Below are 26,459 nucleotides of genomic sequence, written 5' to 3' on the forward strand. Positions count from 1 at the left end.
TCCACCTCCTTCTCAAACAGCAAATCCTCACCCTGACCGCCTCACTGCTCCACCTCCTCCTCCTCCTCCTCCTCCTCCTCCACCTCCTTCTCAAACAGCACATCTTCACCCTGACCGCCTCACTGCTCCACCTCCTTCTCCTCCCTCCTCCTCCTCCTTCTACACCTCCTTCTCAAACAGCACCATACTATACATATACTGCTCTAGGCCAGCTCCAGGTTAGCTCCAGGCTACCTCCAGGCTAGCTGGATGCTAGCGTCCGGGGTGTCCCTGTCCAGCCACGTCTCTGAGATGATCCTCACACAGTAATCCAGCCTGTGTCAGGTGACCCGCAGGCGGAGCTCCTCCGTCTTGTTGTTTATGGACCAGGTGTGATGGTCCTGGTCCAGGAAGACACTTGGGACGGATGGTTTGAAGGGGTTAGCTGTTAGTCTAGCGGCGAGCCCCCCTTGCGTCCCCAGCTATTGTTTTCTTTTGCGTCCTAATTGTTCTCTAAATTGAGAAAGCGGATTTTGCCCGTGGCGCCATTAGCCAAGCTCTGCTGTACTGGCGGCTGGCAGTCGGGTGAAGAGCTGCCAGAACATGAGGAGCTGGGAGCCACAGCGTCTACGCGCGCCGCCATCTTGTCGGACAGAACGAGAACAAGAACGTGAACTAGCTAACATGCTGAGGTTTGTGCGTTGTGTGCAATAGTGTGTGTTTACAGTGTGTCCCTGTCCCTGTCCCTGTCCCTGCAGGCCTGGCTCTGTCCTTCCAGGATGGCAGCATCCAGGTCCTGCACCGTCTGTCCCTGCACACCATGGGGGTTTTCTACGGCTCCCCCTCCCCTGAGGAGCCCCCCCCCGTCAAGAGGACCAGACCGGGTCCTGGACCGGGATCCGGACCGGGTCTGCACTTTAAGGCCCTGCAGTTCTCATGGACCTCGCTGGCTCTGGCTGGGGTGGACAACCAGGGCAAGGTAACACACACGCACACGTCTTCATTCTGTTGCCACAGTAACCTCCTCCTGTTTGATCTGTTGCCATAGTAACCTCCTACTCCTCCTACTCCTCCCTGTTTGATCCGTTGCCATAGTAACCTCCTCCTCCCCCTCCAGCTTCACATGCTGCGGGTTTCCCCCTCCATGGGCCAGGTGCTGGACATGAACACGACGCTGCGCCACCTGTTGTTCCTGCTGGAGTACTGCATGGTGACCGGGTATGACTGGTGGGACGTGCTGCTACACGTGCAGCCTGGGATGGTGCACAACCTGGTGGAGAAGCTGCATGAGGAGTACATGCGGCAGAACCAGGCGCTGCAGCAGGTGCTGGCCACGCGCATCGTGGCAGTCAAGGCGTCGCTCTGCAAGCTGTCGGCCGCCACGGCGGCACGGGCCTGCGACTTCCACGCCAAGCTGCTGCTGATGGCCGTCAGCTCCACGCTCAAGTCGCTGCTGCGGCCGCACGTCCTCAACACGCCTGACAAGAGTCCCGGAGACCGGCTGAGCGAGATCTGCTCCAAGAACACAGACACCGGTAAGTGCCGCCACCACTCAAACATCACCGCTAGTTACCGCCGCCGCTCAAAGAACACCGCCGCCACCAGCTACTGCCGCCACTCCAAGAATACCGCCGCCACTCGCTACCGCCGCCGCTCCAAGAGCACCGCCGCCATTAGCTGCCATCAAGCGGGAGAAACTGCCAGACTTTATCCTGCGCCCTCATCTCGCTTCCTCATTCTTAACCGTTCCACCGTTTCCATGGAGATCAACAGCCTTTTCAAAACGTGAAAAACACAAAAGCTACATATTTTCATTTTAAATGCAAAACATTTTGTAAACAAAAAGTCAAACTTTTGCATTTTCACTTGAAACATGAAACCTTAAATAAAAACAGCTTTTCCACTTGCGGCTGGGTGGCTCTGGCGGCGCAGGGAAACGGGCTCCCAACATTTGGAGATAAAACTTACCCACTACAGCTCCAATGTCTTTAAAACTTTACGCAGAGGTGGATTTAGGATTGTGGGTCTTGAGGACGCCTAAGAGACAGCCGAAAAAGACAAGACAGTCGGGGTTGGTCGAGAGAGACAAAGTTAGCCAGGAGCTGCTAGCGAGCAGATTAATGGCGGACGACACGCGGTCGGGCGATAACGAGGAGCCGCTGGAGGAACCGGACCTGGGTCTCATATTGAAAGAACTGACAGAGTTCAGGAGAGACAGCAGTCAGCAGCTGGAAGACATACCACAGGAAGTAAACAAAACCAACTCAAGAGTCGAGGAGGCTGAGACCCGGATACAAGTGACGGAGGATGTGGTGACGGAGCTGCTGAAGCTCCAGCTTCACCTCGATGAAAAGCTGTCGGACCTGGAGAGCTCCACCCAGATCGCTGCAGCCGCTGGCCTGGCAGAAGCACCATGGCGCCGGAGCCGTTAACAAACAAGGGGAATATGCAGAAGAGAACTCGGTGCTAAAAGAAGAGAAGATCCGATTCCAGAACCCTTTCCCGACCCGGTTCCCAGTTTTCTATTCAGAGCGAACGGTACTGTATGGATCGGCGGGGGAGGGGGTTCCCGGTGGAGGTTATTAAACAGCCGGAGTCCCTGATGGAGCAGATCAGAGTCCTCATCACACACCGGGGGGGGGGGGGGGGGATTTTTTTAGACAAATATTGAATTTGATGACAGCTGAATCTCAAGGTGTTTTGATTTGTGGGGGGATGACAGCTGAATCTCAAGGTGTTTTGATTTGTGGGGGGGTCTCAATATATGTCTGGGGAATAGATGTCTGGGGAGAGGCAAACCCTTGAAAAGAGAGGTTCTTCTAATCCGCTCGGTAGATTCAAGGATGGAGTCTTTTTTCCAGCGGGTTGGTGACTGCAGCATGGGGGGGGGGGGGGGGGGGGGGGGGGGGGTATGGACCTGTCAGACCATGGCCCTCTGTACCTGGAACTGCTTTTAGAACAATACCAGAGAAAGACCTTCTGGAGATGAAACATTCATATATTGAATCATATGAAGGACCGAATAAACAAAGATATCACAGAGGTTCTGGAACAAAATGATAATGGCGAGGTTCCAGACGGGTTTTCTTCAGACTGGTACAGGGTGCTGGTACTGGTACTGGTATAGGGTACTGGTCCAGGGTGGTGGTGCTGGGTGCTGATACTGGTACAGGGTGATGGTACAGGTCCAGGGTGCTGGTGCTGGTGCTGGCACTAGTATAGGGTACTGGTCCAGGGTGATGGTACTGTCCAGGGTGCTTGTGCTGGTACTAGTATAGGATTCTGGTACTGCTACAGGGTGCTGATACTGGTACAGGGTGCTGGTGCTGGCCCAAAGTGATGGTACTGGTACAGGGTGCTTGGCACTGGTACTGGTCCAGGGTGCTGGTCAAGGGTAATGGTAATGGTAAAGGTCCAGGGTGCTGGTACAGGGATAGGGTACTGGTGCAGGGTGATGGTACTGGTATAGGGTGATGGTACAGGTACAGGGTGCTGGTATTGGTCCAGGGTGATGGTACAGGTCCAGTGTGCTGGCACTGGTCCAGTGTGCTGGCACTGGTACTGGTACAGGGTACTGGTCCAGGCTGATGGTGCTGGTCCTGGTACAGGATACTGGTCCAGTGCGATGGTACTGTTCCAGAGTGCTGGTACTGGTCCAGGGTGATGGTACTGGTACAGGGTGATGGTACTGGTACAGGGTACTGGTCCAGGGTGATGCGGTCTCATTGGTCCCTATGTTGCAGTCTACCTTTAAAGGTAGAGGAGCATCACACCCCCTCCTGGAGAGAAGTGGTAATGTCACTTCTTCCAAAGGAGGGAAGGATCCATGTGACTGTGGTAGTTAGAGACCGGTTAGTGTTTTGGACCAGGACTAGAACCTTTCCACACACATAGGAGCCAGGAGAGGGACTGTTACCAGCCATCATCAGCTTGGATCAAACGGGACTTAGACGTCAGAGACAAACCCAGGACAACATGAGACGGACCTTCCATGTAAGACGTCCCATGAGGGACAGGACCTAGTCAGCAGTACCAGTCGGGTTCCAGGGAGAACAGCCTTGTCACTGCGTCAACTGGTCTTTTCTGTTTAGAGGTTTGGAAGAATTTGGATTCCAGAATTGTTTTATTAGGACAAGACAGGCACTTTATGATAACCTGAAGACAGGATGGACATCAGTGGAGCAGGTTCAGACCCGGTTCCATTGGAACCTGGAACCAGGCAAGGACGCCCCAGGAGACCACTCTTATTTTGATCCAGCCCCTTTGTCAGTGGATTAATCCAAATAAAGATATGGAAGGAATATGTATGAAGGGAGGAGAGGGACAGACGGTCTATAGTTCCAGCTGTCCAGCCCAGGAAAGTCTCTCATACTATTGGTGTCTCTTTTGGAACAACGTGGATCTTGTTCAGGTCGAATGTCTCATAGACATCCATCTTCATTTGAATTACAATTAAAGACAAGTTACAACCCGGCAGCTCTAAGCTGAATCCATGAGATATCTGGGGGGTGATACACCTAAAAACCGGGCAACTTTAGTCTCAGTCAACTTTGTCTCTCTGAACAACAAAATGAGAGAAGACATGAGGAGACGGGATTCAAAGGCTTTTCTTAATTTGGGGTCTCGTACTGAATCAGTAGAAATGATGATTCTGCAGAGACTGTTGAGTCTCTTCCAGTCCCTTCCAAGAGACGTGTCTGACCAACAAGTTCAGGAGTGGGACACACTTCTGTCCAGATCCATTTGGGAAGGACGAAGACCAGGAATGAAATATCAGAGTTAACTATTGGCAAACGATGGGGGGTGGGGGTCGCACTCCCATGTCTGAAAGATTGCTGTGTGGCTGCACAACTGAGACCAATAATATGTTGGTGTAATCCAGAGGACAGGGCAGGACGGAAGGACATTGAGGAGGACATGACGGGGACGTCCCAATTCAAGCAGCCAGCAGTAGGAGATAAAGGGTGGAGGAATACGTTAAAGGAAATGTGCCACTTCGCCTGTGGAAGGAGGTAACAGCTCCAAACCATGTGAGACAAGATGGTGCCTGGACATGGTGTCATGTGACCCACAGCTGGTGTCATATGACCCAGAGCTGGTGCCTGGACATGGTGTCATGTGACTCACTGCTGGTGTCATATGACCCACAGCTGGTGTCATATGACCCAGAGCTGGTGCCTGGACATGGTGTCATGTGACCCAGAGCTGGTGCCTGGACATGGTGTCATGTGACCCAGAGCTGGTGCCTGGACAGGGTGTCATGTGACCCAGAGCTGGTGCCTGGACATTGTGTCATGTGACCCAGAGCTGGTGCCTGGACATTGTGTCATGTGACCCAGAGCTGGTGCCTGGACATGGTGTCATGTGACCCAGAGCTGGTGCCTGGACATTGGGACGGGAGGTTCAGAGGACGGTTTAACCACATCCTGATCTTTTATGAAAAAGGGGGAAGTGAACAACTTTCCAGACTTTAAGAGAAAATTCAATTTGAATAATGATGATTTCTGTAGATTTCTACCGGCTCGTCATTATATTGAACAAATTAAAAAAGTTCCACACCAATGGGACAGTATTTCATTAAAGTGTTTATGGGACAGTATTTCATTAAAGTGTTTATGGGACAGTATTTCATTAAAGTGTTTATGGGACAGTATTTCATTAAAGTGTTTATGGGACAGTATTTTATTAAAGTATTTATGGGACAGTATTTCATTAAAGTGTTTATGGGACAGTATTTTATTAAAGTATTTATGGGACAGTATTTCATTAAAGTGTTTATGGGACAGTATTTTATTAAAGTATTTATGGGACAGTATTTCATTAAAGTGTTTCTAGAAGCTGATACTTCAGGCCCAAACCCAAAAACCATCTCAGACTTTATCGGGTTCTAGAACAAAAGAACTGCAGCTCATTGATGTAGAACAGAAACAGGAAGGGAACTTGGTTCTGACTGCTGAAGACGGGGGACAGTTGTGTAAAACGTCCGATTGAAGACGATGGAGACAGTTTGGCTGGAAAAGCCTCGTCAGACTTTTAGAACACCAACTCATCTGCCTGTTGGAGACAAATCATTTCCACATGTCCTGGTCCTGGACAGTCTCGGGCCTTTTGGACGGAGCTTTCTAAAGTCATGCTGAGCATCTTTAGGACAGTTTGTCTCTCTGTGTCTCGGGGCCCTGTGTCCTCTAAGGATCCACATCTCGTTCAGACTCTTGGTGCTGCAGCAGGAAGTGGATCAAACTAGAGAAACCAGCAGTGACGATGGATTCATTTCATATTTGAGGTTTTTAAGATGGAAGATGTCCTGCAGTCTAATTTACTATAAGACTGCAACAAAATGTGTTTTTGAAAAGATGAAAGAAGTATATTAAACCAGTGAGGCTGTCTTCTGTCTCATGTTAAAGGGTTTGGTTCCTTTCTCATGTGCTGTCCAGGTTCTCTTCCTTCTATCTTTATTTTGTAATCCCAGTATGTTCCCATGGTTCCCTGTACTAGGGGCAGGAGGTACTTAGTGGTGGGATGTTAGTAAGAGTGAGTATTCTAAGATGGTGGAAGAACCAGTCATTCATGTACTTTGTATACAGGTTTGGTTGTTCTGTGGAGATTTTACTGTGATGGACAGAATGTTGAAGGAAAAATGTTCTGTGGAGAATTTTGTGAACCATGAAAATACCAATAAAAGAAGAAAAAAAACTGCTTTTCACTTTTGACGCTAAACTCTTCTGGAACAAACAACCCATTTTCACTATATTCTACGTCATGTACACATGGAGCTTCTGTAACCCTAACGTTGGGTGACGGTGTTGTTGTTGTTTACGTTGTGGGCAGACATCGACAAGGTGATGATCAACCTGAAGACGGAGGAGTTCGTGTTGGACGGTCCGCCACTCCAGTCGCTGCAGCAGCTCATCCAGTGGGTCGGAGACTTCGTCCTGTACCTGCTGGCAAACCTGCCCAACCAGGTCCTGTGTGTGTCACTATCTCAATGTGTGTGTTAGTCTGTGTCTCTGTGTGTGTCACTGTGTGTGTCACTATCTCAATGTGTGTGTTAGTCTGTGTCTCTGTGTGTGTCACTGTGTGTGTTACTGTGTCAATGTGTGTGTTAGTCTGTGTCTCTGTGTGTGTTACTGTCAATGTGCGTGTTAGTCTGTGTGTTACTGTGTGTGTTACTGTGTCAATGTGTGTGTTAGTCTGTGTCACTGTGTGTGTCACTGTGTGTGTTACTGTGTCAATGTGCGTGTTAGTCTGTGTCTCTGTGTGTGTTACTGTGTGTGTTACTGTGTGTGTCACTGTCAATGTGCGTGTTAGTCTGTGTGTGTCTCTGTGTGTGTTACTGTGTCACTGTGTGTGTCACTGTGTGTGTCACTGTGTCAATGTGCGTGTTAGTCTGTGTGTGTCTGTGTCACTGTGTCTGTGTGTGTGTTACTGTGTTACTGTGTGTGTTACTGTGTCACTGTGTGTCACTGTATCACTGTGTGTCACTGTGTGTTACTGTGTGTGTCACTGTGTGTTACTGTGTGTGTTACTGTGTCAATGTGTGTGTTAGTCTGTGTGTCACTGTGTGTGTCACTGTGTGTGTCACTGTGTGTGTTACTGTGTGTGTTACTGTGTCAATGTGTGTCACTGTATCACTGTGTGTCACTGTGTGTTACTGTGTGTGTTACTGTGTCAATGTGTGTGTTAGTCTGTGTGTCACTGTGTGTGTCACTGTGTGTGTTACTGTGTGTGTTACTGTGTCAATGTGCGTGTTAGTCTGTGTGTGTCACTGTGTGTGTCACTGTGTGTGTCACTGTGTGTGTTACTGTGTCAATGTGTGTGTTAGTCTGTGTGTGTCACTGTGTGTGTTACTGTGTGTGTCTCTTTGTGTGTTACTGTGTCACTGTGTGTGTCACTGTGTGTGTTACTGTGTGTGTCTCTTTGTGTGTCTCTTTGTGTGTTACTGTGTCACTGTGTGTGTCACTGTGTGTGTCACTGTGTGTGTTAGTCTGTGTGTGTCTCTTTGTGTGTTACTGTGTGTGTCACTGTGTGTGTCACTGTGTGTGTTACTGTGTCACAGTGTGTGTTACTGTGTGTGTTACTGTGTGTGTCTCTGTGTGTGTTACTGTGTCACTGTGTGTGTCACTGTGTCACTGTGTGTGTCACTGTGTGTGTTACTGTGTCAATGTGTGTGTCTGTGTGTGTGTTACTGTGTGTGTTTGTGTGTGTGTTACTGTGTTACTGTGTCACTGTGTGTGTTAGTCTGTGTGTGTGTTACTGTGTTACTGTGTGTGTTAGTCTTTGTGTGTGTTACTGTGTTACTGTGTGTGTTTGTCTGTGTGTGTGTGTGTGTTACTGTGTCTGTGTGTTTGTTACTGTGTCACTGTGTGTGTTAGTCTGTGTGTGTTACTGTGTTACTGTGTGTGTTACTGTGTGTGTGTTACTGTGTTACTGTGTGTGTTAGTCTGTGTGTGTCTGTGTGTGTGTTACTGTGTGTTACTGTGTCTGTGTGTGTGTTACTGTGTTACTGTGTGTGTTACTGTGTTACTGTGTGTGTTAGTCTGTGTGTGTTACTGTGTTACTGTGTGTGTTACTGTGTTACTGTGTGTGTTAGTCTGTGTGTGTTACTGTGTGTGTTACTGTGTGTGTTACTGTGTTACTGTGTGTGTGTTACTGTGTCACTGTGTGTGTTAGTCTGTGTGTGTTACTGTGTGTGTTACTGTGTTACTGTGTGTGTGTTACTGTGTCACTGTGTGTTAGTCTGTGTGTGTTACTTTGTGTGTTAGTCTGTGTGTGTTACTGTGTTACTGTGTGTGTGTTACTGTGTCACTGTGTGTGTTAGTCTGTGTGTGTTACTGTGTGTGTGTTACTGTGTTACTGTGTGTGTTACTGTGTGTGTTACTGTGTCTGTGTGTGTTACTGTGTCAATGTGCGTGTTAGTCTGTGTGTGTGTGTGTCACTGTGTGTGTTAGTCTGTGTGTGTGTTACTGTGTCACTGTGTGTGTTACTGTGTGTGTCAATGTGTGTGTTACTGTGTCAGTGTGTGTGTTACTGTGTGTGTCACTGTGTCACTGTGTGTGTTAGTCTGTGTCTCTGTGTGTGTTACTGTGTTACTGTGTGTGTTAGTCTGTGTGTGTGTTACTGTGTTACTGTGTGTGTTAGTCTGTGTGTGTCTGTGTGTGTGTTACTGTGTCACTGTGTGTCACTGTGTGTCACTGTGTGTGTTACTGTGTCAATGTGTGTGTTAGTCTGTGTCTCTGTGTGTGTTACTGTGTGTGTCACTGTGTCAATGTGTGTGTTACTGTGTGAGTCACGGTGTTTCACTGTGTGTGTTACTGTGTGAGTCACTGTGTTTCACTGTGTGTTACTGTGTGTGTTACTGTGTGAGTCACGGTGTTTCACTGTGTGTGTTACTGTGTGTAGTAACACACAGCAACACACAGTGACACACACAGTAACGCACAGTAACACACAGTGACTCAGAGTACTGAGTCACTGTGTGTTACTGTGCGTTACTGTGTGTGTTACTGCGTGTGTTACTGTGTGTTACTCTGAGTCACTGTGTGTTACTGTGTGTGTTACTGTGTGTGTCACTGTGTGTGTCACTGTGTGTGTCACTGTGTGTTGCTGTGTGTTACTGTGTGTGTTACTGTGTGTTACTCTGAGTCTGTGTGTGTTACTGTGTGTGTCACTGTGTGTGTCACTGTGTGTCACTGTGTGTGTTGCTGTGTGTTACTGTGTGTGTCACTGTGTGTGTTACTGTGTGTCACTGTGTGTGTCACTGTGTGTTACTCTGAGTCACTGTGTGTTACTGTGTGTGTTACTGTGTGTGTCACTGTGTGTTACTGTGTGTGTCACTGTGTGTGTCACTGTGTGTTACTCTGAGTCACTGTGTGTTACTGTGTGTGTTACTGTGTGTGTCACTGTGTGTCACTGTGTGTGTTGCTGTGTGTTACTGTGTGTTACTGTGTGTGTCACTGTGTGTCACTGTGTGTGTTGCTGTGTGTTACTGTGTGTCACTGTGTGTGTCACTGTGTGTGTTGCTGTGTGTTACTGTGTGTGTCACTGTGTGTCACTGTGTGTGTTGCTGTGTGTTACTGTGTGTTACTGTGTGTGTCACTGTGTGTCGCTGTGTGTGTCACTGTGTGTGTTACTGTGTGTGTCACTGTGTGTGTGTCACTGTGTGTGTCACTGTGTGTGTCACTGTGTGTGTCACTGTGTGTTACTGTGTGTGTCACAGTGTGTGTTACTGTGTGTTACTGTGTGTGTTACTGTGTGTGTCACTGTGTGTGTTACTGTGTGTGTTACTGTGTGTGTCACTGTGTGTGTCACTGTGTGTGTTACTGTGTGTGTCACAGTGTGTGTTACTGTGTGTGTTACTGTGTGTGTCACTGTGTGTTACTGTGTGTTACTCTGAGTCACTGTGTGTCACTGTGTGTGTCACTGTGTGTTACTGTGTGTTACTGTGTGTGTTACTCTGAGTCACTGTGTGTCACTGTGTGTTACTGTGTGTGTTACTGTGTGTGTTACTGTGTGTGTTACTCTGAGTCACTGTGTGTTACTGTGTGTGTTACTGTGTGTGTTACTGTGTGTTACTCTGAGTCACTGTGTGTTACTGTGTGTGTTACTGTGTGTGTTACTGTGTGTGTTACTCTGAGTCACTGTGTGTTACTGTGTGTGTTACTGTGTGTTACTCTGAGTCACTGTTGTGTTACTGTCTTTGGTTCTAACTAGTTCAAATTTTTTATAACGGGATCTAACGGGTTCTAAATTGTCCGAACTCGTTCTAATGGGATCTAACAGGATCTTAAGGGTTCTAACCCTAATTGGTCCTAAGGGATTTTACTGTCCCCCAGCCAGCTCAGTAGGTAGAGCATGAGACTCTGTCTCAAGGTAAGAGGGTTCAAGTCCCACGACGGGCGTCACCTTCCTGTGGGCTCTCCACCTTCCTGTGGGCTCTCCACCTTCCTGTGGGCTCTCCACCTGCAGGAAGGTTCTTAATGGATCAATGTGATCTGGGTGACGGTGCTCAGACTGACACCACCATCACCCGGGAACGGAGAAGAGGGAGAGGATGGATGGATGGATTGATGGATGGGTTTTAACGGGTTCCAACTTGTTCTAAGTGTTTCTAAAGGGTTGTGGTTCTGTCCTCAGGGCTCGGCGGTCCGTCCCGGGTTGGGGTTCATGAGGGACGGGTCCTCTCTGGGTCTACTGAGGGAGCTGCTGGTGATGATCCGGATCTGGGGCCTGTTGAAGCCCGGCTGCCTGCCCTCCTTCACCGCCACCTCTGATACCCAGGACAGTCTGCAGCTGCTGTTCCGCCTGCTGACCCGCCTCTGGCTCTGCTGTAAGTCCTGGTCCTGGTCCTGGTCCTGGTCCTGGCGCTGGTTCATGTTCATGTTCATGTTCTGGTTCTGTTCCTGGTCCTGGTCCTGGTCCTGGTCCTGGCGCTGGTTCATGTTCATGTTCATGTTCTGGTTCTGGTTCTGTTCCTGGTCCTGGTTCTGGTCCTGGTCCTGGTCTCTAAGTAAAAAAGAGTAAATTTAACATTATTTTAATATTTTCGTTTCAGAAAAGTTCAGCGTGAAAAGGTTGTTTTAGGAAGGTTTTGCGTTAAAAGTGAAAACGAGTCATTTTTGTGTGTTCGACACGTTTCAAGTGAAAAAGAGTCAATGTGGTGTTTTCATTTTTGCGTTAAAAGTGAAATTGAACAATTGAATCAAGTTTCATGTTGGAACAACGTTACCAGGTAAAGACCCTAACCCCAACCATAACCCTGACCCTAACCCTAACCCTAACCCTATAACCCTGACCCTATAACCCTGACCATAACCCCAACCCCGACCCTATAACCCTGACCCTATAACCCTGACCCTAACCCTATAACCCTGACCCTATAACCCTATAACCCTGACCCTATAACCCTATCACCCTAACCCTATAACCCTGACCCTAACCCTAACCCTATAACCCTGACCCTATAACCCTGACCCTAACCCTGACCCTATAACCCTATAACCCTGACCTTAACCCCAACCCGACCCTATAACCCTGACCCTATAACCCTGACCCTATAACCCTATCACCCTAACCCTATAACCCTGACCCTATAACCCTGACCCTAACCCTATAACCCTGACCCTATAACCCTAACCCTATAACCCTGACCCTATAACCCCAACCCTGACCCTATAACCCTGACCCTAACCCTATAACCCTGACCCTATAACCCTAACCCTATAACCCTAACCCTATAACCCTGACCCTATAACCCTAACCCCAACCCTGACCCTATAACCCTGACCTTAACCCCAACCCCGACCCTATAACCCTGACCCTAACCCTATAACCCTGACCCTATAACCCTAACCCTGACCCCATAACCCTAACCCTGACCCTAACCCCAACCCTATAACCCTGACCCTATAACCCTGACCCTATAACCCTAATCCTATAACCCTAACCCAGGTTCAGGTTATCGTGGGAACATGGTTCAGGTTATCTAGGGAACATGGTTCAGGTTATCTAGGGAACATGGATCAGAAGTTATCTAGGGAACATGAATTATCTAGGGAACATGGATCAGCGGTTTTTTACGGAACATGGATCAGAGGTTATCTAGGGAACATGGATTATCTAGGGAACATAAATCAGAAGTTATCTAGGGAACATGGATTATCTAGGGAACATGGATCGATCAGAGGTTATCTAGGGGACATGGTTCATCTAGGGAACATGGATCAGAGGTTATCTTGGGAACATGGATCAGAGGTTATCTAGGGAACATGGATCAGAGGTTATCTAGGGAACATGGGTCAGAGGTTATCAGGGGAACATGGATTATCTAGGGAACATGATTCAGAGGTTATCAGGTGAACATGGATTATCTAGTGAACATGGATCAGAAGTTATCTAGGGAACATGGATTTTCTAGGGAACATGGATCAGAAGTTATCAGGGGAACATGGATTATCTAGGGAACATGGATTATCTAGGGAACATGGATCAGAGGTTATCAGGGGAACATGGATTATCTAGGGAACATGGATCAGAAGTTATCAGGGGAACATGGATTATCTAGGGAACATGGATCAGAAGTTATCAGGGGAACATGGATTATCTAGGGAACATGGATTATCTAGGGAACATGGATCAGAGGTTATCAGGGGAACATGGATTATCTAGGGAACATGGATCAGAAGTTATCAGGGGAACATGGATTATCTAGGGAACATGGATCAGAAGTTATCAGGGGAACATGGATTATCTAGGGAACATGGATCAGAAGTTATCAGGGGAACATGGATTATCTAGGGAACATGGATTATCTAGGGAACATGGATCAGAAGTTATCAGGGGAACATGGATTATCTAGGGAACATGGATTATCTAGGGAACATGGATCAGAAGTTATCAGGGGAACATGGATTATCTAGGGAACATGGATTATCTAGGGAACATGGATTATCTAGGGAACATGGATCAGAGGTTGTCCACAGCTGATCATATTCATATGGAGTACTCACAAAATGAAATGGGGGGAAAATGGGACACTTGTACTCAAAGTAGCATTGTTGCCCTACGATCTTTATCTACTCTGTTTGGATGTTGTACCTCTTGTAAACTCCCCAGTTTGTTCAATTAGTGTTTGTTTCAATTTAGTAAAATTTGTAACAACTTAAATAAAAATGAAGCACCCAAAAAAAAAAGCGTAGTTTTATTACGGCTAAGTGCGTTAAAAGTGAAACTGTGTTTTGTTTTGAAAAATGTTTTGTGTTAAAAGTAAAAATGTGCCATTTCTGTTTTTTGGTTCTGGAAAACTTTTGCATCAAAAGTGAAAATGTGTCTTTTATTTATGGGAAGTGCATTAATGTAACCTTAGTAACGGTAAAAACCTTTCCTGGCCGTGGCCTGGCGTCCCGACATGCTCACGTTGTGGTTGTGTGTCCGTCAGCGCGAGACGAGTCGCCGCCTCAAGACCCTGACGAGTCTCTCATTGACGAGTGCTGCCTGCTGCCGAGTCAGCTGCTGGTGCCGGCTCTGGATTGGCTACCGGTCAACGACGGCGCCATCGTGAGGCTGCAGGGCAAACTGCCGCTCAGGCTGCAGTTCGGGAAGTCATCGTCACTGCCCGGAACCGCCGCCGCTGCCGGAACCGCTGCCGCCGCCCCGCTGGACGTCTTCAGCAGGTACCCAAATAACCTTGTTTTTGCATTTTTGTTTACAGTAGTTTTGCTTTTACACAATGTTTATGTGAAAATGCGTTTTTCTTTACTTTCCCCCTTGTCCTGTTCGGCAGCTTGGGCCAACAATATGATGTGATCTAGAACCTTCTGGAGTCAGAACAGTTTTTACTCTTGAACAGGGAGAGACCTGGAGTCTCCTCCTGCTGCTGCTTTATTAGGAGTTGGTATGGGGGGGGGGGGGCGCTCAGAGAGAGAGAGAAGAGAAGTTGAGGGGGGAGGGATAACATACAATATCCTTGTTGTGCTACATATATTATTTGCAGTTATCACACTGATCCAAATACTTTATAACTTTTCTAGATTAACCAGCCTGAGCAGCTCTATCTAGACCGTATCATGTGTTAATTAATCTACGTGTATTGTTAGTGGAGTGGTCTATAAGATGAATTAATCTACGTGTATTGTTAGTGGAGTGGTCTATAAGATTAATTAATCTACGTGTATTGTTAGTGCAGTGGTCTATAAGATTAATTAATCTATGTGTATTGTTAGTGCAGTGGTCTATAAGATTAATTAATCTACGTGTATTGTTTGTCCAGTGGTCTTTAAGATTAACTAATCTACGTGTATTGTTAGGGGAGTGGTCTATAAGATTAATTAATCTACGTGTATTGTTAGTGGAGTGGTCTATAAGATCAATTAATCTACGTGTATTGTTAGTGCAGTGGTCTTTAAGATCAATTAATCTACGTGTATTGTTAGTGGAGTGGTCTATAAGATTAATTAATCTACGTGTATTGTTAGTGGAGTGGTCTATAAGATTAATTAATCTACGTGTATTGTTAGTGGAGTGGTCTATAAGATTAATTAATCTACGTGTATTGTTAGTGGAGTGGTCTATAAGATTAATTAATCTACGTGTATTGTTAGTGGAGTGGTCTATAAGATTAATTAATCTACGTGTATTGTTAGTGGAGTGTCGTCCTTTAATGAACTCAGTTTGATCAGGGTGTATGATGTGGGGTGAGATTATTTGCAGTCTGCTTGCTAATGTTTTACTAATTATTTGAAGATCTACATTGATTAGTGATATCGGCCGATAGCTAGATGGTAGTGAAAATGCGTTTTGCTCCAAGAAAAAAATTGCATTTTGGTTCAATTGAAACATGTCGTTTTTGCGTTTGTTTCAGGAAACGTTTGCGTTTCCACGGTAACGTTTCACATTAGAAATGCATGGTTTTTATGTTTTAGTTCACGTCAAGTTTTGCGTTTCCACTGTTTTCAAACTTTATTTATTTGAGGTTTTAGAGAAATTGTACAAAATGTACATTTTAATACAATCGTCAAAAACAAGGTCATACTGAGTACCTGTACAATTCCTTTAAGAAAAAACAAAAAACAACCAAAACACCAATCAATCATGAACAAATTAAAAACAGTGTTACAGTTAAATAAGCACGTGTCCAGAATGAAGAAGGAACACATAGAACAGGAGAACCTCCAGAGACAGATTAAAGAAAAACACTACTACTAATCTGGGACAGATTAGTTCATTTGTTTAGCAGGTTGAAGCAATGGATGCCACATCTGCTTACAGTTTTCAGAAGAGCCATGGAGTGTCCTCCTTATCTTCTCAAGTTTAAGAAAATATAAAGGTCCCTAAGCCACTGAGTAAAGGACGGGGATCGGGAGGACGTCCACTTCAGCAAAATCACCCGTCCTGCCAGAAGGGTCATAAAAGCAAAAGAGTCTGCTGGTGAAGGGGGGGGGCTACAAACCCCCCAAACAGTGCACCAGAATGCTTCGGGTCTATTTTCCTCTCAATGACTTTTGAAATAAAACTGAAACTTTCAGTCCAGTGGTTGTGGACATAGTCAATAGTGAACATAGTCAATAGTGGACATAGTCAATAGTGGACATAGTCAATAGTGGACATAGTCAATAGTGGACATAGTCAATAGTGGACATAGTCAATAGTGAACATAGTCAATAGTGGACATAGTCAATAGTGAACATAGTCAATAGTGGACATAGTCAATAGTGGACATAGTCAATAGTGAACATAGTCAATAGTGGACATAGTCAATAGTGGACATAGTCAATAGTGAACATAGTCAATAGTGGACATAGTCAATAGTGGACATAGTCAATAGTGAACATAGTCAATAGTGGACATAGTCAATAGTGGACATAGTCAATAGTGAACATAGTCAATAGTGGACATAGTCAATAGTGGACATAGTCAATAGTGAACATAGTCAATAGTGGACATAGTCAATAGTGGACATAGTCAATAGTGAACATAGTCAATAGTGGACATAGTCAATAGTGGACATAGTCAATAGTGAACATAGTCAATAGTGGACATAGTCAATAGTGGACATAGTCAATAGTGAACATAGTCAATAGTGGACATAGTCAATAGTGGACATAGTCAAAACGTGTTGGCATCTGTCACATGCGGGTGAGACGTTGGGATCTATTTTGGATCAGCGAGATTCTGTGTAATAAACACGATGGAGAAACTTCCACTGTATAAAACAATGTCTCGCACAAATGGAAGCCTTGTGAACCCATTTTAGACTCCGGGACTAGAGCTCGTCAGATATAGTTTCTCCCAAATCCCCTTCCAAAGCACTTTAATGGAAGTTTCCACTGTTTAAGTGAAAACGCAGCTTTGTTTGCACTTTGGTTCCTGAAAGGTCTGGTTTGTTCTAGTGGTGGTGGGTTTAGTTTGCAGTGTGGAAGTGAAAGCTTCCAGAAGGTTCTCTTGACAGGCCGCTGGTGTGTTTTCTCTTGAAGCGTTATGTGTAAACAACAACAAGCAGTTTCTCTGGATCCAGGTTCTGACCTGGTCCCTGTGTTTGTAGGAGTCCCGGCTCCCAGAAGATGGACCACCTGCGTTGTGTCCACATGGGGGTCCGGCCCACCGAGGAGAGCAAGGCCTGCACCAGGTGAGTCCTCGCCCCCCTGTGGTGTCACCAGGAGGGCCCCCCCCTTGTGGTGGCACCAGGTGAGTCCTCGCCCCCCCTGAGGTGTCACCAGGAGGGTCTCCCCCCCCCCTTGTTGTGGCACCAAGTGAGTCCTCGCCCCCCCTGTGGTGTCACCAGGAGGCCCCGCCTCCTGTGGTGTCACCAGGAGGCCCTGCCCCCCTGTGGTGTCACCAGGAGGCCCCGCCCCAAAATAATAAATAAAACTTTTCTGAAGTGAAACGATGCATTTCCACATAAACATCATGTACATCAAAAATGCAAAAACCAGCAGTTTTTACTTGAAGCGTCATGGAAACGCAAAGTGTCTGGAGCAATGTAGGAGGCAGAAGAACAATGTAGGAGGCAGCAGAACAATGGAGGAGGCAGCAGAACAATGGAGGAGGCAGGAGAACAATGTAGGAGGCAGGAGAACAATGTAGGAGGCAGCAGAACAATGTAGGAGGCAGGAGAACAATGGAGGAGGCAGGAGAACAATGTAGGAGGCAGCAGAACAATGTAGGAGGCAGGAGAACAATGTAGGAGGCAGGAGAACAATGGAGGAGGCAGCAGAACAATGGAGGAGGCAGGAGAACAATGTAGGAGGCAGGAGAACAATGTAGGAGGCAGCAGAACAATGTAGGAGGCAGGAGAACAATGGAGGAGGCAGGAGAACAATGGAGGAGGCAGGAGAACAATGTAGGAGGCAGCAGAACAATGGAGGAGGCAGGAGAACAATGTAGGAGGCAGGAGAACAATGGAGGAGGCAGGAGAACAATGTAGGAGGCAGCAGAACAATGTAGGAGGCAGGAGAACAATGGAGGAGGCAGGAGAACAATGTAGGAGGCAGGAGAACAATGTAGGAGGCAGCAGAACAATGTAGGAGGCAGGAGAACAATGTAGGAGGCAGGAGAACAATGGAGGAGGCAGGAGAACAATGGAGGAGGCAGGAGGAGAACAATGGAGGAGGCAGGAGAACAATGGAGGAGGCAGGAGAACAATGTAGGAGGCAGGAAGAGAACAATGTAGGAGGCAGGAGAACAATGGAGGAGGCAGGAGAACAATGTAGGAGGCAGGAAGAGAACAATGTAGGAGGCAGGAGAACAATGTAGGAGGCAGGAAGAGAACAATGTAGGAGGCAGGAGAACAATGGAGGAGGCAGGAGAACAATGTAGGAGGCAGGAGGAGAACAATGGAGGAGGCAGGAGAACAATGGAGGAGGCAGGAGGAGGAGAACAATGTAGGAGGCAGGAAGAGAACAATGTAGGAGGCAGGAGGAGAACAATGTAGGAGGCAGGAGAACAATGTAGGAGGCAGGAGGAGAACAATGTAGGAGGCAGGAGGAGAACAATGTAGGAGGCAGGAGAACAATGTAGGAGGCAGGAGAACAATGGAGGAGGCAGGAGAACAATGGAGGAGGCAGGAGAACAATGTAGGAGGCAGGAGGAGGAGAACAATGGAGGAGGCAGGAGGAGAACAATGGAGGAGGCAGGAGAACAATGGAGGAGGCAGGAGAACAATGTAGGAGGCAGGAGGAGAACAATGGAGGAGGCAGGAGGAGAACAATGGAGGAGGCAGGAGGAGAAAAATGTAGGAGGCAGGAGAACAATGGAGGAGGCAGGAGGAGAACAATGGAGGAAGCAGGAGGAGAACAATGGAGGAGGCAGGAGGAGAACAATGGAGGAGGCAGGAGGAGAACAATGGAGGAGGCAGGAGGAGAACAATGGAGAAGGCAGGAGGAGAACAATGGAGGAGGCAGGAGAACAATGGAGGAGGCAGGAGGAGAACAATGCAGGAGGAGAACAATGGAGGAGGCAGGAGAACAATGGAGGAGGCAGGAGAACAATGGAGGAGGCAGGAGGAGAACAATGGAGGAGGCAGGAGAACAATGGAGGAGGCAGGAGGAGAACAATGGAGGAGGCAGAAGAACAATGGAGGAGGCAGGAGAACAATGTAGGAGGCAGGAGGAGAACAATGTAGGAGGCAGAACAATGGAGGAGGCAGGAGGAGAACAATGGAGGAGGCAGGAGGAGAACAATGTAGGAGGCAGGGGAACAATGGAGGAGGCAGGAGGAGAACAATGGAGGAGGCAGGAAGAGAACAATGGAGGAGGCAGGAGAACAATGTAGGAGGCAGGAGAACAATGGAGGAGGCAGGAGGAGAACAATGGAGGAGGCAGGAGGAGGAGAACAATGGAGGAGGCAGGAGAACAATGGAGGAGGCAGGAGGAGGAGAACAATGTAGGAGGCAGGAGGAGAACAATGGGGGAGGCAGGAGAACAATGGAGGAGGCAGGAAGAGAACAATGGAGGAGGCAGGAGGAGAACAATGGAGGAGGCAGGAGAACAATGGCGGAGGCAGGAAGAGAACAATGGAGGAGGCAGGAGGAGAACAATGGAGGAGGCAGGAGGAGGAGAACAATGTAGGAGGCAGGAGAACAATGGAGGAGGCAGGAGGAGAACAATGTAGGAGGCAGGAGAACAATGGAGGAGGCAGGAGGAGAACAATGTAGGATGCAGGAGGAGAACAATGGAGGAGGCAGGAGAACAATGGAGGAGGCAGGAGGAGAACAATGGGGGAGGCAGGAGAACAATGGAGGAGGCAGGAAGAGAACAATGGAGGAGGCAGGAGGAGAACAATGGAGGAGGCAGGAGAACAATGGCGGAGGCAGGAAGAGAACAATGGAGGAGGCAGGAGGAGAACAATGGAGGAGGCAGGAGGAGAACAATGGAGGAGGCAGGAGGAGAACAATGGAGGAGGCAGGAGAACAATGGAGGAGGCAGGAGGAGAACAATGGAGGAGGCAGGAGGAGAACAATGGGGGAGGCAGGAGAACAATGGCGGAGGCAGGAAGAGAACAATGGAGGAGGCAGGAGGAGAACAATGGAGGAGGCAGGAGGAGAACAATGGAGGAGGCAGGAGAACAATGGAGGAGGCAGGAGGAGAACAATGAAGGAGGCAGGAGAACAATGTAGGAGGCAGGAGGAGAACAATGGAGGAGGTAGGAGGAGAACAATGGAGGAGGCAGGAGAACAATGGAGGAGACAGGAGGAGAACAATGGAGGAGGCAGGAGAACAATGAAGGAGGCAGGAGGAGAACAATGAAGGAGGCAGGAGGAGAACAATGAAGGAGGCAGGAGAACAATGGAGGAGACAGGAGGAGAACAATGCAGGAGGAGAACAATGGAGGAGGCAGGAGGAGAACAATGGAGGAGGCAGGAGAACAATGCGTTTGTACTGTTGTGGTGTAAATGTGAACCTTTTCTGAAACAAGGCAGAAAAACCTTCCAAAGCAGGAGTTTGAACCCTGAACAGTCCAGTTTCACTCATGCCTTCAGGTTTTACTCACGATCTCTAGAACCCTGAGATGACCTGTCTGTAGCGCCACCATCAGGTCAACTTTAGCTTTCACACTTTGTGTTTGTATCTTAACAGAGCTTCTATTTTCTAGGGACGTCCCGATACCGATCCGATTTTTCAGAATTGAGTATCGGGCGATACCGATACTTTCCCGATCCGATACTTACATTACTATTACAAAGATACTCAATTGTGTATTTCTGGAGCGACTAAGACGTCTGAAGCTAAAAGCACTATTGGCTTTGTTTACCTAGAAATTATTGTAAAACTCACTTATTGAATCAAGATTCTTCTCTTTCTCTTTAGTTGTTGTTGTAAGCTGAGGAACATCCACACAACAATAAAACGATCTTTGTCCTCCCTGGTCTTCTACCAAACCTCCGTCACCCCTCACTATGAACACGGCTCAACACCAGGCTTCAGGGCATGTAGTACACCTGCCAGGCCTGTAGGGGCGCTGTGACTCACCAAACAACAAAAACACAGAAGAAGACAGACCACATAGAGATGTAGAAGTAGACTCCTGAACATAAACACATATCCCACTATATATCACTCTAGTTTTATAGCTCTATGTCTCATTCTGGTCCATTTTGTTTGTTTGTTTGTTGTTCTCAGATCAAGTAGTTTTATTTTTAGAATGATAAACATTGAATAGGGACCAATTGAGCCCGAGGATAATCAGGGTGAACACAAAGTGATTGAAGAAAAATTACGACTTTTCACTTTTAATGCGAAACATTTCTGAAACAAAAACACAAAAACATCCATCCACCCATCCATCCACCCACCCATCCATCCACCCATCCATCTCTCCATCCATCCATTCATCCACCCATCCATCAATCCATCCATTCATCCACCCGTCCATCTCTCCATCCACCCACCCATCCATCCACCCATCCATCTCTCCATCCATCCATCCACCCATCCACCATCCATCCATCCATCCATCTACCCATCCATCCATCCATCCACCCATCTCTCCATCCACTCATCCATCCATCCACCCACCCATCCACTTATCCATCCATCCACCCATCCATCCATCCATCCATCCATCCACCCATCCACCCATCCACCCACCCATCCATCCATCTCTCCATCCACTCATCCATTCATCCATCCATCCATCTACCCATCCATTCATCCATCCATCCATCCATCTACCCATCCATCCACCATCCATCCATCCATCCACTCATCCATCCACCCATCCATCCATCTACCCATCCATCCACCCACCCATCCATCCATCTCTCCATCCACTCATCCATCCATCTACCCATCCATCCATCCATCCATCCATCCATCCAATCCATTCACCCACCCATCCATCCACCCATCCATCTCTCCATCCACCCATCCATCCATCCATTCAGCCACCCATCCATCCACCCACCCATCCATCCACCCATCCATCCATCCATCCACCCACTCATCCATCCATCCATCCATTCAGCCACCCATCCATCCATCCATCCACCCACCCACCCATCCATCCATCCACCCACCCACCCATCCATCCACCCATCCATCCACCCACCCATCCATTCACCCATCCATCCATCCATCCACCCACTCATCCATCCATCTATCCACCCATCTCCTCCCTCTTATCCATTCCCGGGTGATGGTGGTGTCAGTCTGAGCACCGTCACCCAGATCACATTGATCCATTAAGAACCTTCCTGCAGGTGGAGAGCCCACAGGAAGGTGGAGAGCCCACAGGAAGGTGGAGAGCCCACAGGAAGGTGGCGCCCGGCGTGGGACATGAACCCTCTACCTTGAGACTGAGAGTCTCATGCTCTACCTCCTGAGCTGGACGGGGGACATGAACCCTCTACCTTGAGACTGAGAGTCTCATGCTCTACCTCCTGAGCTGGACGGGGGACATGAACCCTCTACCTTGAGACTGAGAGTCTCATGCTCTACCTCCTGAGCTGGACGGGGGACATGAACCCTCTACCTTGAGACTGAGAGTCTCATGCTCTACCTCCTGAGCTGGACGGGGGACTCTACCTTGAGACTGAGAGTCTTTAGACTAAACAAAAATATGTTTTCACTTAAATGTTGTGTCACTACAAACGTGAACAAAAACGCCACATTTTCACTTTTAAAGTGAAAATGTTCTGGAATGAAAATGCAAAAATTCTGCGTTTTCACTTGAAGCGTGAAAGTCTTTTGTTGTCATGTGACCGTGTGGCCCCGCCCCTGCTGTGTCATGTCTCCATCTGAGGGCCCGTCCCTCTGACATCACGGTGTGTCCCCGCCCCCTCAGGTGCGGCTGTGTGACCATGCTGCGGTCGCCAAACACGACCAGTGCCATGAAGCAGTGGGAGCAGCGCTGGATCAAGAACTGTCTGTGTGGAGGCCTGTGGAGGAGGATCCCCCCCACCACCTCCTAGACCAGGACCAGGACCACTGGAGACCGGGACCACAGTGGTCAAATCTGTTGCTTTGTCTTTGTAAATAGTTTTTAGTTTTTCAATAAAATAGTCAAATTTCATCATATGAGTTGAGAGAGTGTCTGTCTGCCTGCCTCTGCCTGCCTGTCTGTCTGTCTGTCTGTCTGTCTGTCTGTCTGTCTGTCTGTCTGTCTGTCTGTCTGTCTGTCTGTCTGTCTGTCTGTCTGTCTGTCTGTCTGTCTGTCTGTCTGTCTGTCTGTGTGCGTTTCAGAATGTAGCTGTGACACAAGATCAATCTAATAATCTGAATTGGAGGAAATCACAGGATGAAAAATGTGTGAGCCAAATATGATCATTCACCCAATTCACCTAAAAGTGAGAGTGAGCTTGGTGTGACCTTTTCTGGCCTGCTGCATCTAACTGGTGATAATTAGCACATTTTCCTCACAAATAAGGTGATATAAGTGAGGACATTATGTTTTATTGTTGCTGGATGTTGTTATGGCAGTACTACCTGCTACCTAAAGGTAGTATGTCTGAATGACTCTATAGCAGTACTACCTGCTATATAGTCATTCAGACATACTACGTAAAGGTAGAAATAGTAAGCTTTCTTACTATCGCTCCCTTGTTTGATTTGGACCAGTTTATGACCTGATACCAGTTCTAGTGCATGTTTCACTTTTAGCAAATGTCTGCTGGGATGTTTTATGGCAAGAGGGGGTGAGTGTTGTCATGACACCAGTGATGATGAGGAGGAGGAAGATGACGATGTGGCAGACCCTGATTTTGTCCCACCCACCCAAATGACATGGGCCCCTCTGCCAAAAAGAAATGCCAGCAGCCTGCAGAGCAGGTGCTTCAGAACAGTGAGAGTGAGACTGAGAGTGAGAGAGTGAGGACAGCGATGATGAGCAGATCTGGAAAGCCACCACGTGGCACAAAACTGACCTGAACAACACAGCTTGGCCAGAATACCACTACTCTCTCCCTGACTACAGTGACCTGCCTTTTGAGTACTTTAGGAGGTACTTTGGTCCCCAAATGATCACGCATATACAGTAACATACCAAACTAACTTATGTGCAGCTCAGAAAGACATCAACACCACTTTCACCACTAATGAGAATGAAATGAGGACCTTTCTGGCCACCCTCCTCTATATGGGGGTTGTTGAGCTCCCGTCTCTTGAAGATTACTGGGTCATGGGAACCAGGGTCCCTCAAGTTGCTGACCTGATGTCATCAAAGAGCTTCAGGCTGCTGAGAAGGGTTATCCACTTCAATGACAACACTGAGATCCACTGCACAAATGATGGCTTCTTCAAAGTCCGGCCGCTGTTCAGCTTTCTCACTACTGCCTTCAGACATGAGCCACAGACCCCTAAACAGTCTGTAGATGAAGTGATGGTTGCCAGACAAGCCAGACCAGGGGGTTTTAAGTTGTTCGCCAGGGCCTCTGAAGATGGCTTCATCCATGACATGGTGCTTTACCAGGGCAAGACAACCCTGGAGGCCCATGGTGTTCCCCTGACACCTCAACAAAAAGCCTTGGGTGCCACCAGCCAGGTTGTTGCTGTCCTGGCTAGTACGATGTCCTCCCCCACCACCACAGCCATTTTTGCTGACAACTTTTTCACCAGTCTGGAGATCGTGCTGTACCTCAGAGGCTTGGACTGCAGGTACACAGGGACAGCCAGGGACAAGAGAATCAAAAATCCTCCACTCAAGACCGTCAAGGAGATTGATAAAAAGGTTGTCCCCCGTGGTACATATGTCACCAGTGATGATGGGATACTGGCCATCAGGTGGAAGGACAACAAAGCTGTCACTCTGCTGTCAACAGACATGGGGGTAGAGCCGGTGTCCTCAGTTATCAGGGACTGCAGTGAGACCAAGATGAAAGAGCCAGTGAGCTGTCCAGCTGTCATCAAGAGCTACAATGCCAGCATGCAGCTAGCAGGCCACACTTTGCTCCGCTGGGACAGGACTGTGGACTCCGGTAAGAGCCGAGGAGGGGGTCTCTGTATGTACGTACATGATAACTGCTGAAACAACGGGACAATCATAGACCAGCACTGTTCCCCAGACCTCCAGTACATGTCTGGAAGATGCCGGCCTTTTTTTCTACCGAGAGAGCTAACGGTAGTGATCGTCACGACTGTTTACATCCCACCTGAGAGCTAACTGTAGTGAGACTGTTTACATCCCACCCGAGAGCTAACTGTAGTGATCGTCACGACTGTTTACATCCCACCTGAGAGCTAACTGTAGTGAGACTGTTTACATCCCACCTGAGAGCTAACTGTAGTGAGACTGTTTACATCCCACCCGAGAGCTAACTGTAGTGATCGTCACTACTGTTTACATCCCACCCGAGAGCTAACTGTAGTGATCGTCACGACTGTTTACATCCCACCTGAGAGCTAACTGTAGTGATCGTCACGACTGTTTACATCCCACCTGAGAGCTAACTGTAGTGAGACTGTTTACATCCCACCCGAGAGCTAACTGTAGTGATCGTCACGACTGTTTACATCCCACCTGAGCGCTAACTCTAGTGATCGTCACTACTGTTTACATCCCACCCGAGAGCTAACTGTAGTGATCGTCACGACTGTTTACATCCCACCTGAGAGCTAACTCTAGTGATCGTCACGACTGTTTACATCCCACCTGAGAGCTAACTGTAGTGATCGTCACTACTGTTTACATCCCACCTGAGAGCTAACTGTAGTGAGACTGTTTACATCCCACCTGAGAGCTAACTGTAGTGAGACTGTTTACGTCCCACCCGAGAGCTAACTGTAGTGATCGTCACTACTGTTTACATCCCACCCGAGAGCTAACTGTAGTGATCGTCACTACTGTTTACATCCCACCCGAGAGCTAACTGTAGTGATCGTCACGACTGTTTACATCCCACCTGAGAGCTAACGGTAGTGAGACTGTTTACATCCCACCCGAGAGCTAACTGTAGTGATCGTCACGACTGTTTACATCCCACCTGAGAGCTAACTGTAGTGAGACTGTTTACATCCCACCCGAGAGCTAACTGTAGTGATCATCACGACTGTTTACATCCCACCTGAGAGCTAACTGTAGTGAGACTGTTTACATCCCACCCGAGAGCTAACTGTAGTGATCGTCACGACTGTTTACATCCCACCTGAGAGCTAACTGTAGTGAGACTGTTTACAGCCCACCCGAGAGCTAACTGTAGTGATCGTCACGACTGTTTACATCCCACCCGAGAGCTAACTGTAGTGATCGTCACTACTGTTTACATCCCACCTGAGAGCTAACTGTAGTGATCGTCACTACTGTTTACATCCCACCTGAGAGCTAACTGTAGTGAGACTGTTTACATCCCACCTGAGAGCTAACTGTAGTGAGACTGTTTACGTCCCACCCGAGAGCTAACTGTAGTGATCGTCACTACTGTTTACATCCCACCCGAGAGCTAACTGTAGTGATCGTCACTACTGTTTACATCCCACCCGAGAGCTAACTGTAGTGATCGTCACGACTGTTTACATCCCACCTGAGAGCTAACGGTAGTGAGACTGTTTACATCCCAC

The 26,459-nt window shown here is 47.8% G+C and overlaps 1 protein-coding gene across 9 annotated transcripts in view; it reads left to right on the forward strand.

Moving 5' to 3' along the window:
- med16 (mediator complex subunit 16) overlaps positions 1-22,987 on the forward strand; it is a 41,548-nt gene extending 18,561 nt beyond the window's left edge. For 6 of the 9 annotated variants that reach the window (XM_080494051.1, XM_080494052.1, XM_080494048.1 and 3 more), the window contains 7 exons: positions 738-958; positions 1,097-1,514; positions 6,808-6,941; positions 11,113-11,305; positions 13,913-14,147; positions 17,015-17,098; positions 22,753-22,987. In XM_080494051.1, coding sequence (XP_080350177.1) covers positions 738-958; positions 1,097-1,514; positions 6,808-6,941; positions 11,113-11,305; positions 13,913-14,147; positions 17,015-17,098; positions 22,753-22,879 — 1,412 coding nt within the window. In that variant the 3' untranslated portion in view covers positions 22,880-22,987. Of the gene's footprint in view, positions 1-737; positions 959-1,096; positions 1,515-6,807; positions 6,942-11,112; positions 11,306-13,912; positions 14,148-17,014; positions 17,099-22,168 lie in introns of all 9 variants that reach the window. The other 3 variants (XM_080494050.1, XM_080494055.1, XM_080494049.1) reach the window with 1 other exon arrangement.
- Positions 22,988-26,459: the final 3,472 nt, after the last annotated feature.

The sequence above is a fragment of the Lipophrys pholis genome (genome assembly GCF_963383615.2).
Source record: "Lipophrys pholis genome assembly, contig: SCAFFOLD_57, whole genome shotgun sequence".
NCBI lineage: Eukaryota > Metazoa > Chordata > Actinopteri > Blenniiformes > Blenniidae > Lipophrys > Lipophrys pholis.